The 16,661-nt window shown below is 20.4% G+C and overlaps 5 protein-coding genes across 5 annotated transcripts; all 5 read right to left on the bottom strand.

Moving 5' to 3' along the window:
* Positions 1-61: 61 nt before the first annotated feature.
* On the bottom strand, positions 62-1,318 carry PY17X_1251800 (PIR protein; the record flags this gene model as incomplete). The annotated part of the gene is made up of 3 exons (XM_022956947.1): positions 62-127; positions 233-1,195; positions 1,304-1,318. The coding sequence occupies 3 exons, from the start codon at positions 1,316-1,318 to the stop codon at positions 62-64; spliced, it is 1,044 nt and encodes a 347-aa protein (XP_022812775.1).
* Positions 1,319-3,610: 2,292 nt separating this feature from the next.
* On the bottom strand, positions 3,611-4,630 carry PY17X_1251700 (PIR protein; the record flags this gene model as incomplete). The annotated part of the gene is made up of 3 exons (XM_022956946.1): positions 3,611-3,676; positions 3,764-4,495; positions 4,616-4,630. 3 exons carry the CDS (start codon positions 4,628-4,630, stop codon positions 3,611-3,613), a joined length of 813 nt encoding a protein of 270 aa, XP_022812774.1.
* Positions 4,631-7,101: 2,471 nt separating this feature from the next.
* Positions 7,102-8,287, bottom strand: PY17X_1251600 (uncharacterized protein; the record flags this gene model as incomplete). Its single annotated transcript, XM_722789.1, has 3 exons — positions 7,102-7,167; positions 7,253-8,140; positions 8,273-8,287. The coding sequence occupies 3 exons, from the start codon at positions 8,285-8,287 to the stop codon at positions 7,102-7,104; spliced, it is 969 nt and encodes a 322-aa protein (XP_727882.1).
* A 2,383-nt stretch (positions 8,288-10,670) lies between these two features.
* On the bottom strand, positions 10,671-11,705 carry PY17X_1251500 (PIR protein; the record flags this gene model as incomplete). Its single annotated transcript, XM_034637641.1, has 3 exons — positions 10,671-10,736; positions 10,824-11,570; positions 11,691-11,705. The coding sequence occupies 3 exons, from the start codon at positions 11,703-11,705 to the stop codon at positions 10,671-10,673; spliced, it is 828 nt and encodes a 275-aa protein (XP_034493580.1).
* Positions 11,706-13,997: 2,292 nt separating this feature from the next.
* Positions 13,998-15,102, bottom strand: PY17X_1251400 (PIR protein; the record flags this gene model as incomplete). The annotated part of the gene is made up of 3 exons (XM_034637640.1): positions 13,998-14,084; positions 14,171-14,956; positions 15,088-15,102. 3 exons carry the CDS (start codon positions 15,100-15,102, stop codon positions 13,998-14,000), a joined length of 888 nt encoding a protein of 295 aa, XP_034493579.1.
* Positions 15,103-16,661: the final 1,559 nt, after the last annotated feature.

Genomic DNA, 16,661 nt, shown 5'->3' with positions numbered 1-16,661 from the left:
ATTACTATTCCTGAAATAGTCACTACTCTTTGAATCACATATTAATTATCAGTTTTCTTCTTTATTTTTTTAGCTTTTCTTTTATTTGTTGTTTTTGAGATCGTTTCCGAAATCCAAATAACGAATACTAATATAAAATGTTAAGAAACATATGATTTTTTTGTTAACATTTCGTATATTTAATGAAAATAATATTTAAAAACGCTATATTTTTTAATTCCTTATTATTTACCTTATAAGAAATTCCTAAAAAAAATCCTATTGCACCAAATATCAATAAAACTGGAATTAATTTGCTTACTATCGACGAACTTGATGGTGTAACTTCAGAAAAATGTTCAGAATCCGATTCAGAATCGTGTCCAAATCCTTGTCCAAATTCTTGTCCCAAATCTTCTCCAAATTCTGCAAAAAATTGTTTAAAACTTTCTACAGAACGTTGTTCTGAATTTTTTAATGTTTCTGTCGATGTAGAGGATGAAGTATCGTTACATTCATTTTTTAAATTATCATAATCAGTTGATAAAGTAAACAATATTTCTTTATATGGACTTTTATCAGCAATATCAGAATCATTCTTAAGTTTTTCATATTTTTTAAAAAATTCATTATTATCATTCAAATAATTCTTGCAATTTTTTTTTTCATCATCAAGTTCATTATACAAGTTACATAATGATTTAAATGCTTCATAAAATTTAGGTACATAATTACTATCCATATTCAACACATCATTTTTTTTATCTAAAAGATCCTTATAACTATCATAATCAGTTATTTCATTTATTTTCGTGTTATACCTATCACAACCATGTATGTATTCACTATAAAAACACGTTATAATTTGTTCTTCTTCACTAATTTTCAGGTTTAACATATAACTTAACCATATCAAAATGTAATCAACAATATTGATGTTATTTTTTGCAGGAGGGGGAACCACACCACAATCCTTAATGAACTCATCCAACAAATATAAACATCCAGCACTTATTTTATCCAAATCATTTCGAATTTTATTATCATTACAATAACTAATTGGAAAATTATTATTATTATTATTATTACAATAATTATTTGAAAATTTATTATGATTACAATCATTATTTAAAGGCACAAAATCATTAAATTGATAATTTTTATTATTGTCCAATGTATCGGGAAAAGCATCCCATACATTCTTGAACCTTTTACACTATAAAAACATTTAAAAAGAATTAATAAAAACGCGAATTATTGAAAATTTTATTAAAATAAAGTTTAATGATATTTATATGTAATACAATATAAAAAATGCATATACCACTTCCTTATTCATTATATTGGGGTTTTATTTTTGATTTGTAAATTGAGTAGAGGCATGTTCTTTTATATGTACTGCACCAAATTTGTGACGCAAATGTTTTAACCCAATATATAACAGCTGTCTGTAGTTAAATATATTATAAGTTTTTCAATAATTAAATTAATATAGAATAATAAAATAATGTTATTACTAAAAAAAGGTTTTATTTGTGTTTATGCTAATTATCTAAGTTACCTTAAATAGAGGGATGCTTAATAAACTTTTGATTAAATATATGATGCATTTTATACAATAAATACTATTCTTACAAACATATGGTATAACTTTATTATAAAAATTAATATATTTTATAATGAATTTAAAGTATGTTTGAATATAGAAAAGGAATATATTTATATCATATTTTTAATGATTACCCTTCTAAAACTTAAATACTGTATATATCTAAAAAATAAAAAATTATATTATTACTAAATCCTTAAAAGTATATAAATAGTAATTTTTTAAAATATACTAAATAACTATACACTTGTTTCTAATACTATATACCATGTTTTATTAAAATTATAGTATTTTCAAATTAAGTTGCATTGTTTCCTTTCTATGCAATTATATAAATTTATATTGTTTTTAATGAATGTAGATAAATTCAAAATTCATTTTAATGTGCTCAATAACTTTAGTTTTATTCCAATATACCTTATTGGGTAATTTTATAATATATTTTGCCATATTTTCCATTCCTTAAAACAAATATTAGCACTGAACCCGTATTTATTAATATATTTATAAGCTTAAATAAGTATTTTAATGCAGATTGTTTTAAAATAATGCTCAATAAATATTAAACAAATATACCTACTGATGATATTTTAAAGTAAAATAGAAAACGATGTTTAATTAGGTTGTTATATTACCTTAAGAGGAGAGAGATAAGATATATTGCTATTTTAATATATAAATTTAAATATATATTTGCTAAATGTTTTACATAGTTCATTTTTATCTTATATATTTTATTTGTTTAGTTATCAATGTATATACATTCAAATAATTTACTAAAAATTCTATATTTTACTAATTCTACAAAAACAATAATAATATAATATGGAATAATAAAATGATATTTAATATTAATTAAGTATTTATCCCTTTCTCCATTAATCCATATTTTTAGAATATAAAACTACAAATTCCAAATTGAATAATTAACAAATATATAATGTATTATTATGTCTTTTCGATAAAATTAATATTTAATTATATGAAGGTTTCACAATAAAACAATATTTTAATATTAACTATTGGTAATTTCTAGATTATATGTATAGGCATATAATAATGCATCATATCTATAATATTAAACTTTATTATATACTTATATTTTATTTTTTAACTATTTTAAAATATAATATATTTATACCTCAAAATTTAAAAATTAATAGTGATAATCTATTATTAAATCTTTATTATAAATAAATTAAAGCGTATGAAGCAACTTCTATTAATACAATTACAACTTCAAAAAATGTTAGAAGCATAACAATAATTTATAGATTATGTTATATTGTCGATTCTCGATCGATATATATGAATCTATATTTTATGATTATCTATTATACATTAGTAGTATGCTTAATTAACATTAAAAATATAATCATTAATATGAAGGTATATTATAATGTAGGCACTTGTTCCAAATTAATCGAATTATAATTTATACTATGATATATAATATTATTATACTGTTCGATTATCAAAATACGATTTTAATCAAAATAAATATGATACAAGTTATAAGTTTTACTAAATAAAATGTTTTATCAAATAAAGAAACATATTATAATATACATAATTCATTATAATTATGATTAACAAACTTTATAAAATAAATAATTATGATATAGCATAATATGAATTAATATATGTAATATAGTTATTTTACTTTAATCATATTAAATATATATTAACCCTCAATTATATATATTATAACTTATGAAAAAATGTTATACAACCCCATTTATATTAGCTTATCCCCATTTGGGGTTGAATATTTGGGCGTCATCTCTTGATTAAACATACGGGATGATACATATATTAAATTAGTGTTCGAATTATAAAAAATTAAATAAAGATATAACACTTATCCCTAACCCGAATATGGGTTTCACAACATAAAAACTATATAAAAATTATGCAAAAATTACTTCGAAATAGACAATTTCTTAAAATATATCAACCATTATTATTATTCCTGAAATAATCATTACTCTTCGAATAATATATTAATGATCAGTTTCTTTTTTATTTTTTTAGATTTTCTCTTAATTTTTGTTTTTGAAATCGTTTCCGAAATCCAAATAACGAATACTAATATAAAATGTTAAGAAGTATACGATTTATTTGTTAAAATTTGCATATATAATGAAAATAATTTTTAATTTCCTTATTATTTACCTTATAAGAAACTCCCAATAAAATTGATGCTGCAACAAATATAATTGCAATTGCAATTAGTGTATTTTTTGTTACTGAACTTCGTGGACAAGCTACAACTGATGGGACATTATCACACCAAATACTATTATAATTACCTTCAAAATTTTTATAATCTTTTGATAAACTTAACCATAGTTGAGAATAAGAAGATTCTTTAGTAATATCTAAAGCATTTTTAAGTTTTTCACATTTTTCAAAAAATTCTCCAGCATTTTCTAAACATTTCTTGCATTCAGTATTTTCTTCTGCACTAATTTCACTACACATGTTACATAATGATTTAAATGCATCATAAAAATTAGATACATCTTTAATATTCATATTCATCGATTTTATTTTATTTTCTATAACATCCTTATTAATATTATTATTAGTAGATATATTTTCCTCATATTTATTATTTTTTACTACACGATTAGTATAAAACTCGTTTAATGTGGTAGTTCCATTTTGCGTTTTTTGATTTAGTTTATAACTTAACCATAAAATAGCGTATTCAACAAGTTTTTCACCATCTATACCTTCTTCACCAATCATATTTAGTAACATTATAAAACCAGCGACAATTTCTTCTTCATCACTACTACATTTATTGCCAGGGCAATACATATGTAATATATTCACATCATATTCTTCCGGGTTTTTCGTATTATCATCAAAATATTTATCAATCTCATTAATTGCATCACACTACGAATATATTTTACGAATTAAACAGAAGAATGTATTGATATAAATGTTACTATAATTAAAATTAATATAATTTATAGGAATACAACATACGAATAATATAAGAAAACAGATATATACCTCTTTATAAGACATTATAATGAAATTCCGTTATAATTTGGAGGTTATGCGTGGTGATGCTATTTATATATAATACATAGAATATATATTATATTTACTTAAGCTATTTACGTAGAAGTTATCTTTCGTTAGACATATTATTCTTAATTTTAACTTCATATAAAATAATAATATATTAGTATTACTAAAATCATATTATACTTATTTTATGCAATTTAGCTATACTATCTTAAATAGAGGCTTGCTTATACAATTTTGCCATATGTATAAATGATGCGTTTTATACGAAAAATAGTATTCTTACTAACATTTGGTATAACTTTATTATAAAAATTAATATACTTTTATAATGAATTTAAAAAATATATACATATGCTTTAATATCGAAGATAAATGACGTCATAAAACTTAAATAATGCACAAATATATAAATTTAAGAAAGTTATTATTATTACAATCCTTAAAGCATATAAATAGTCTTTTTTAAAAATATATTAAATACTATATACTTGTTCCTAATAATATATAGTATAGTCTTTTCTAAAATTGTAATATTTACAAAGTTGTATTGTTCCATTTTATATCCCCAATACATTAATTATATTGTTTTTAATTAATGTAGATAAATTAAAAAACAATTTTAATGTGTTAAATAACTTTATTTTTATTCCCATATACCTTATTGGATAATTTTATAATATATTTTACGCATATTTTCCACGGTTTAAAACGACAATTAGCACTGAACCCGTATTTATAACCTTAAATAAGTCTTTAATATCATATTGTTTTTAAAATCATACTTAGTAGATATTAAATATTAACATATAAATAACTATTATGTAAATTTTAAAGTATAATAGAAAACTATGTTTGATTAGGTTATTATTTTACCCTTTAATAGGAGAGAGATAAGATATATTAGCCTTTAATATATATATTTATATAAATATTCGCTAAATATTATACACAATTTTATCTTATATATTCTACTGTTATAGTTAATGTATATCGTTCAAATAATTTATTAAAAATTCTATATTTTATTAATTCTATGGTAAAACAGCGACAATATAATATGCGTTAATATGGAATAATCAAATGACATTTAACATGAATTGAGTCTTTAACCCTTTCACCATTGATTCATATTTTTATAATATTAAACAACATATCCCAAATTGGATCTTTAACATATATATAGCATTAATACCTTTATAATGTATTATTATGTGTCTTTTCGATAAAATTAATATTTAATTATATGAAATTTCCACAATAAAACAATATTTTAATATTAATTATTGGTATAGTATTTTATTATTTTATATGTATAAGCATATAATAATAACATTATTTTGTCATATTATTTATAATTATTAGAACAAAAAATGAAATTTTATTAATATACTTATATTTTGTCTTTTAACTATTTTAAATGTAATATATGTATACCTCAAACTGTAAAGTTTAAAATTAATAGTGATTAATTTAATATTATACCTTTATGGGAAATAAATTAATGTATATAGAACTATCTCTATTATTTGAATTTAAAACTTTAGCATAAAATTATATTATATATATCGAAAGTTAAAAGGATAGTATGCCTATATCTATAATGTAATTTTTTATTAATATGTATATTTTTATTGTATTGTTAAAAATGTTAGATGCATAAAAAATATTTTATAGATATCGTTGTGTTGTCGAACCTATATCGATATTTTATGAATCTATATTTTGACTACCTATTATATATTGGTAATATGTTTAATTAACAATAACAGTATTTCCATTAACCTGAAGGTATATTATAATGTAGATGAATAATCAAAATGGATTTTATTATAATACATACCCAACTTCATATATAATGTTATTATTAAAGTTATGTTGGCGTAATATAATTTAATTTAAAACAAATATGATACAAATTATAAGTTTTACTAAATAAAATTTTCATCAAATAAAGAAACATATTGCGTTATGCATAATTCGATGTAACCACATATTAACAAATTTTATATAATAGGAATTATGATATAGCAAATATCTATATTAATATATGCAATATAGACATTTTTTTTAATAATATTAAATCGATATGAATACTCAATTATTTATATTATAACTTATGAAAAAAGGTTATGTGGTCCTTTTAATGTTAATGGCCGTACCTCTTTTTTGGTTGCACATTTAAATATCAGCTTGGGATTAACCATACGGAAATGGAAATATATTTGATCAACATTTACAGACCAATAAATATTATAAAATTAATAAAAATTAAATACAATATACTACTTAACCCTAACCCGATTATGGGTTCCATAAACATAACATCATCCCTGATTCATAACATAAAAATATATAAAAATTATGCAAACATTTTGATAAAAGTTTTTTATTTCCAAATATAAAAATATATTAAAGTATATTGATCACTATATTCAGAGTCATGAATTAATGATCCCTTTTCTTCTTTATTTTTTTATCTTTTCTTTTAAATGTTGTTTTTTGGTTCGTTTCCGAAATCCAAATAACGAATACTAATATAAAATGTTAAGAAGTATATGATTTATTTGTTAATGTTTACATATATATAATATTTTTTTTTAATTCCTTATTATTTACCTTATAAAAAATTCCCAAGAATATGGGTATTGCAACAATTATCGATAAAACTGGAATTAATTTGTTTGTTATCGATGAACTTGATGATGTAACTTCAGAAATATGTTCGGGACTCGGTTCAGAATTTCGAACACCGTTTTCTTTTGTTTTTATATTTGGAAGTAGCGGAATATCACTACAATCATTTTTATTATTTTTACAATAATTTTTAAAATTATTATAATCATTTGATAATGTAGACAATACTTTATAATAAGGACTATCTTCAGAAATAGCAGAAACATTAAGTTTTTCATATTTTTCAACAAATTCTCTAGCATTTTCTAAATATTTCTTATTTTGTGGGTTGTTTGCACTAAGTTCAGTATACATGTTACACAATGGTTTAAATGCATCATAGAGATTAGACACATCATTAATACCAATATTCATCAAACATTTATTTGCTTCTATGAACTCCTTAAAATTATTATATCCCGTTGCTTCTTTTAATGAACTACTACAATCATCATTATTTTTTATTTTTTTACAATTAGTATAATACGTATTATTTTCTATATATTTATTATAAAAATCCTTAAATTCTGTGTTTTTTGCATGCGTCGTTTGATTCAATTTAAAATTTAACCATAACATAATGTATATAATAAACACTTTATGCTTTTCATCACTAGAATCACCAAAATCACTAATCCTATTAATAATATTTTGCTCGAACAACCATAGACATCCACCATTTATTTTATCGAGATCAGTCTTACATCCTGTTCCCTCTGATTCTCCATTAGAGCAATACTTCTTAATATTCCCTAAACTATGAATATCACTACCTTTAGAGATGTTTAAGTCATCGGGTAAATAGTTTCTCAGTTTGTCAAACCTCAAACACTAAGAAAACATTTAAAAAAGTATAATATAAATATATTTTAATTAAACTCTTATAAAATAAAGTTTAATGATATATATAATACAATATCAAAAAAAGTAAAGGGAATTATTATTATTAAAAAATGCATATACTATTTGGTTATCCATTATAATGGAATTTTATTTTTGATTTGTAAATTTAGTAGAATCATGCTGTTTTATATACGCTCCCCCAATATGTAACGCAAATACTTTAACCCTATGAATAACAACTGTTTGTAGTTAAATATATTATATGTTTTTCAATAATTAAATTAATATAGGATAATAAAATAATATTATTACAAAGAAAAGTTACATTTATGATAATTAGCTAAATTACCTTAAATAGAGGGTTGCTTAATACATTTTTGATCAAATGTATATATACTACATTTTATAAAAAAAATAATGTTCTTACTAACATCTAGTATAACTTTATTATAAAAATGGATATACTTTTATAAATAATTTAAAGTATGTTTGAACATAGAAAAGGTATATATTTATATTTTATGTTTTAATGATAGTCCTTCTAAAAATTAAATGATATATAAATTATTATTACTATAATCCTTAAAAGTATATAAATAGTTATTTTTTAAAATATATTAAATACTATATACTTGTTTCTAATACTATATACCATGTTTTATTAAAATTATAGTATTTTCGAATTAAGTTACATGCTCCATTTTCTATGAAAATTATATATATTTATATTATTTTTATTTAATATATATAAGTTCATAATCCATTTTAATGAGTCCAATAACTTTATTTATATTCCTATATGCTTCAATTTGAAATATACCTTATTGAGTAATTTTATAATATATTTTGCGTATCTTTTCCATTCTTTAAAACAACAATTAACACTGAATCCATACTTATTATGATATTTATAAGCTTAAATAAGTCTTTAAGTTCATATTGTTTTTAAAACCATACTTAGTAAATATTAAATATTAACATATAAATAAGTATTGGTGCAAATTTTAAAGTATAATAGAAAACTATATGTGATTAGGTCATCATGTTGTCCTTTAAGAGGAGAGAGATAAGATATATTTTCTATTTTAGTATATAAATTTATGTAAATATTCGTTAAATTTTCTGGATTGTTCACTTTTATCTTATATATTCTATTTTTATAGTTATTAATGCATATACATTAAAATAATTTATTAAAAATTCTATATTTTATTAATTCTATGATAACATAATGTTGTTTGTAATTAAATACGATTCACTAAACATTGATAGTATAATATCCATTAATATGGAATAATAAAATGGCATTTAACATGAATTAAATCTTTATCATTTTCTCCATGGATCCAAATTTTTATAATATAAAACCACATATCCCAAAGTGGATCTTTAACAAATATATAAAAATTATGCCTTTATAATGCATTATTATTTGTCTTTTTGATAAAATTAATGTTTAATTGTATTCAATTTCCACAATAAAACAATATTTCAATATTAATTATTAGTATAGTATTTTATTAGTTTATATGTATAGTCATATAATAATAACGCATTATATCTATAATATTATTTATAATTATTGAACAAAATATGATATGAAAATTTATTAATATACTTATATTTTATTTTTAAAAATTTTAAATATAATTTATTTATACCTCAAAACTATAAAATTTAAAAATTAATAGTGATTAATCTATTATTATACCTTATGATAAATAAATTAAGGCGTATAAAGCAGCTTCTATTAATACTAATTAATTTTAATACAAATATAAAGGAATCGCGAAAAATAAATAGTACACGATTAAAACTTAAAAAAAATTTGTATATATAGTGCGATTTTTATTGTATTATTAAAAATGTTAGATGCATAAAATGCCTTTTATAGATACTGTTGTATTGTCGATTCTTGATCGATATTCCATGCATCTATATTTTATGATATTTACTATTACATTTCAGTTGGATAACATGATTTAAATCAAAATAAATATGGTATAAATAATAAGTTTTACTAAATAAAATGCTTGATCATATAAAGAAACATATTGTGTTATGCATAATTTAATATAACTATGGGTTAGAAAGTCTTATATAATGACAATTATTATATAGAAAATATCTATATTAATATATGTAATATAGTTATTTTACTTTAACCATATTAAATCGATATGAACACTCAATTATATATATTATAACTTATGAACAAATGTTATACAACCCCATTTATATTAGCTTATCCCCATTTGGAGTTGAATATTTGGGCATCATCTCTTGATTAAACATACGGGATGATACATATATTAAATTAGTGTTTAAGTTATAAAAAATTAAATGCAATATAATACTTAACCTTAACCCCAATATGGGTTCGACAACATAAAAACTATACAAAAATTATGCAAAAATTACTTCGAAATAGACAATTTCTTAAAATATATTAACCATTATTACTATTCCTGGAATGATCGCTACTCTTCGAATAATATATTAATGATCATTTTCTTCTTTATTTTTTTAACATTTCTCTTAAATGTTGTTTTTGAGATCGTTTCCGAAATCCAAATAACGAATACTAATATAAAATGTTAAGAAGTATACGATTTATTTGTTAAAATTTGCATATATAATGAAAATAATATTTAAATTCCTTATTATTTACCTTATAAGAAACTCCCAATAAAATTGATGCTGCAACAAATATAATTGCAATTGCAATTAGTGTATTTTTTGTTACTGAACTTCGTGGACAAGCTACAACTGATGAGACATTATCACACCTAAATTTATTATATTCATTTTCAAAAATTTTATAATCTACTGATAAATTAGACCATAGTTGAGAATAAGAATCTCCTTTAGTAATTTCAAAAGAATCTTTAAGTTTTTCATATTTTTCAAAAAATTCTCCAGCATTTTCTAAACATGTCTTGCATTCAGTATTATTTTCTGCATTAATTTCACTATACATGTTACATAATGATTTAAATGGATCATAAAAATTAGATATATCTTTAATATACATATTCATCGATTTTATTTTTTTTTCTATAACACCCTTATTAATATTATCATCACTATTACTATCAGCAGCTATATGCTTATTATAACAACTATTATATTCTATATGATCAGTATAAAAATCTTTTAATATGATCGTTTCATTTTCTTTTTTTTGATTTAGTTTATAACTTAACCATAAAATAGCGTATTCAACAAGTTTTTCACCATCTATTTTTTCCTCACCAATCAGATTTAGTAACATTATAAAACCAGCGACAATCTCTTCTTCATCACTACTACAGTTACTATCAGGGCAATACAATTTTAACATATTCATAGGATTATGTTCTCCAGCGTTTTTCGGATCATCATCAAAATATTTATCGATCGTATTAATTGATTCCCACTACGAATATATTTTGCGAATTAAACAAAAGAATGTATTAATATAAATGCTACTAAAATGAAAATAAATATAATTTGTAGGAATGCAACATACGAATAATATAAGAAAAAAGATATATACCACTTTATAAGACATTATAATGAAATTCTGTTATAATTTGGAGATTATGCGGAGTGATGTTATTTATATATATTGTATAAAATATATGTTGTGTTTACTTAATCTCTTTACATAGCAGTTATCTTTAGTTAGACATATTATTCTTAATTTTAATTTCATATAAAATAATAATACATTAGTATTACTAAAATCATATTATACTTATTTTATGACATTTAGCTAAATTAACTTAAATAGAGGGTTGCATAATACATTTTATACAAAAAATACTATTCTTACTAACATTTGGTATAACTTTATTATAAAAATTAATATATTTTTATAATGAATTTAAAAAATATATACTTATACATATGCTTTAATATAGAACACAAACAACGTCATAAAACTCAAATACTACACAAATATAAAAAATTAAGAAAGTTATTATTATTAGAATTCTTAAAGTATATACTTATTTCTTATAATATATATTATAGTTTTTTCTAAAATAATAGCATTTTCAAATTTAGTTACATGCTCCACTTTCTATGCAAAATATATAAATTTATATTATTTTTATTTAATATAGATAAATTAAAAAATAATTTTAATGCGTTAAATAACTTTATTTTATTCCTACATATTCTAATTGAGAAGTATTCTCTATTGGGTAATTTTATAATATATTTTCCCATCTTTTCCATTATTTAAAACAACAATTAGCACTGAACCCATACTTATTAATATATTTATAAGATTAAATAAATCTTTGAATGTAGATTGATTTTAAAATAATACATAGTAAATATTAAATATTAACATATAAATAAGTATTGATGCACATTTTAAAGTATAATATAAAACAATGTTTAATTAGGTTGTTATATTGCCCTTCAAGAGGAGAGAGATAAGATATATTTGCTCTTTTAATATATAAATTTATATAAATATTCTTTAAATGCTCTGCATTGTTCATTCTTATCTTATAAATTTATTGATATAGTTATCAATGTATGTACATTCAAATAATTTATTAAAAATTCTATATTTTATTAATTATATGGTAAAACAATGATAATATAATATGCGTTAACATGGAATAATAAAAGGAAATTTAATGTTGAATCGTTACCCTTTTCACAATTTATCCAGTTTTTTAAAATATAAAACTACAAATCCCAAATTGGATCTTTAAAAAATATATAACAATGATACCTTTATAATGTATTATTATGTGTCTTTTATATAATATTAACATTTAACTATGTGAAGTTTCCACAATAAAAAAATATTTCAATATTAGTTATTAGTATAGTATTTATTAGATTATATGTATAGGCATATAATAGCGATATTATATCTATCAAATTATTTACAATTATTATAACAAACTATAATATTATATTTTATTAATATACTTATATTCAATTATATTAACTATTTTAAAATATAATTTATATATACCTCATATCTTTAAAATTTACAACTTAATAGTGATTAATCTATTATTATACCTTTATGATAATTAAATTAATATATATAGCTATTCCTATCAATATAAATTAGAACATTAATATAAATGCAAATTATTGAAATGAAAAAAATTATTATTATATATATTTATAATTTATAAATTTATTATAATATATCTATAGTACATTTTTTATGTATTACTAAAAATGTTAGATGCATAAAATGCATTTTATAGATAACGTTATATTGTCGAATATCGATCGATATTTTATGAATCTATATTATTACAGTTCAGTTGGATAACATGATTTAAATCAAAATAAATATGACAAAAGTTATACGTTTTACTAAATAAAATGTTTCATCAACCAAAGAAACATATTATGTTATACATAATTCAATATAGTCCCTGATTAACAAGTTTTATATAATAGGAAATTATGATATATATAATATGAATTCATATATAATCAATATCTATATTAATATATGCAATATAGACATTTTATTTTAATCATATTAAATCAGCATGAACACTCAATTATATATATTATAACTTATAAAACATGTTACGCAATTCATTACATATTAGCTTATGCCCCTTCTTGGTTGCATATTCGGACTTTTGATTTCATCTTGTGATTAAAAATACGAGTATAGTACATATATTAAATTAGTGTTTAATTATAAAAATTAAATAAAGATATAATACTTATCCCTAACCCCAATATGAGTTACATAAACACAACCCTGACCCACAACATAAAAACTATATAAAAATTATGCAAAAATTGCTCCCCAATATACAACTTCTTAACATATATTAATCATTATTAATCTTCGAATCATATATTATTGATTTATTTTCTTCTTTATATTTTTTATTTTTTCTCTTATTTGTTGTTTTTTAAATCGTTTCCGAAATCCAAATAACGAATACTAATATAAAAACGGTAAACGAATTATTTTTTGTTAGCGTTTGCATATATATAATGAAAATAATTTTTCAAGTTCTTATTATTTACCTTATAAGAAATTCCCAAAAAAATTCCTATTGCACCAAATATAGATAAAACTATAAATAATTTGTTTGCTATCGACGAACTTGATGATGTAACTCCAGACATTTGTGCAGAACATTTTTTTGTTATCTCTGGAAGGGATCTAAAACTTCGACATTTATTTTTTAAATTATCATAATCACTTGATAAAGTGCACAATATTTGTTTGTATGAACTATCATCAGTATTATTAGAATTTTTATTTAGTTTATTATATTTTTCGACAAAATTATCAGCTTTTCCTGAATATTTTGTGCAATTTGACGTGCTTCCATCAAATTCAGAGTACATTTCACATAATAATTTAAATGCATCATATAATTCAGATATAATATTACTATCCATATCCGTATTCTTCAAATTGTGATTTTTATCTATAAGACCCTTATAATTATTATACCCCTCAATATAATTTATAGTATTTTTATACCCTTCATTATTTATAAATGTAGTATAAAAATGATTTAGACTGTTTTTTGCTTGATTTTCCTTTAGGCTTAACATATAATTTAACCATAAGATAATGTAATCAACAATATTGATGTTACCTTTTGCAACAGAATTAAACAAATCAGAACTCCCAAAAAAGGCATTAAACAAATATAAACATCCAGCATTAATTTTATCGAGATCACCATCACACTTACCACCAGTACAATACTTTTTGAAATGTGTATCTTCTTTAAATTGATATTTTTTATTATTCGAATCATATTTTAAATTCGTCGTTACATAAGTGAAGTTACTACACTAAAAAATTTTTTAAACAATTAATAAAAACATGTATTATTGAAAATTTTATTAAAATAAAGTTTAATGATATATATAATACAATATCAAAAAATGTAAAGTAAATTATTAGTATTAAAAAATGCATATACCAGATTTTTATCCATTGTGATAAAATTTCATTTTAGATTTGTAAATTGGGTAGAATCATGTTGTTTTATATACGTTGCCCTCAATATGTGACGCAAATACTTTAGCTCTATGAATAATAACTATCTGTAGTTAAATATATAAGTTTTTCAATAATGAAATTAATATAGAATAATAAAATAATATTATTACTAAAAAAAGGTTTTATTTCTGTTTATGATAATTAGCTAAATTACCTTAAATAGAGGGTTGCTTAATACATTTTGATTAAATATAAATATGATTGATTTTATACAAAAAATGCTATTCTTACTAACATATGGTATAATATTATTATAAAAATTAATATGCTTTATAAATAATTTAAAGTATGTTTGAACATAGAAAAGGAATATATTTATATCTTCTGTTTTAATGATTTCAATTTTAAAACTTAAATACTGTATAAATATAAAAAATAATATTATTACTATAATCCTTAAAAGTATATAAATAGTCGCTTTTTAAAATATATTAAATTTATATATACCTGTTTCTTATTATATATAATATAGTTTTTTCTAAAATTATATTATTTTCTAATTAAGTTACATGCTCCACTTTCTATGCAAATTACATAATTTATATTTTTTTTATTTAATATAAATAAATTCACAATTCATTTTAATGAGTCTTATAACATTATTTTTATTTCTATATACTTCAATTTACAAATATTCCGTATTAGATAATTATAGAATATATTTCGCGTATCGTTTCCATAGTTTAAAACACCAATTAGTACTGAATCCGTACTTATGCTATTTATAAGCTTAAATAAGTATTTGAATGTAAAGATCTTTTAAAATAATACTTAGTAAATATTAACATATAACTATATATTGATGACATTTTAAAGTATAATAGAAAAATATATGTATTAGGTTGGGAAATTGCACTTTGAGAGGAGAGAGATAAGATATATTTTCTCTTTTAATATATAAATTTAGATAAACATTCGCTAATTGTTCTGTATAGTTAATTTTATCTTATATATTTTATTGTTATAGTTATCAATGTATATACATTCAAATAGTTTATTAAAAGATCTATATTATATTAATTTTATGATAAAACAATGCTATTTGTAATTAAAGATTATTTATTAAACAATGATAATATAATACGTGTTAATACGAAATAATAAAAAGACTTTTGACGTTAATTGAGTTTTTAACCTTTTCTTTATTTATCAGTTTTTTAGAATATAAAACTAAAAATCCCCAATTGGATCTTTAACAAAAATATAATCATTGATACCATTATAATGCATTATTATTTGTCTTTTCGATAATATGAATGTTTAATTATATGAATGTTCCACAATAAAACAATATTTCAATATTAGTTATTAGTTTATATGTATAGGCATATAATAGCGATATTATATCTATCAACTTATTTACAATTATTATAACATTATATTTTATTAATATACTTATATTTTATTTTTTAAATCTTTTGAAATATAATTTATTTATACCTCAAAACTATAAAGTTTAAAAATGAATAGTGATCAATCTAATATTATACCTTT

The sequence above is a fragment of the Plasmodium yoelii genome (assembly GCF_900002385.2).
Source record: "Plasmodium yoelii strain 17X genome assembly, chromosome: 12".
Lineage (NCBI taxonomy): Eukaryota > Apicomplexa > Aconoidasida > Haemosporida > Plasmodiidae > Plasmodium > Plasmodium yoelii.
The sequence above is the reverse complement of the archived record's forward strand: the minus strand, read 5'-3'. Positions and strand labels throughout refer to the sequence as shown.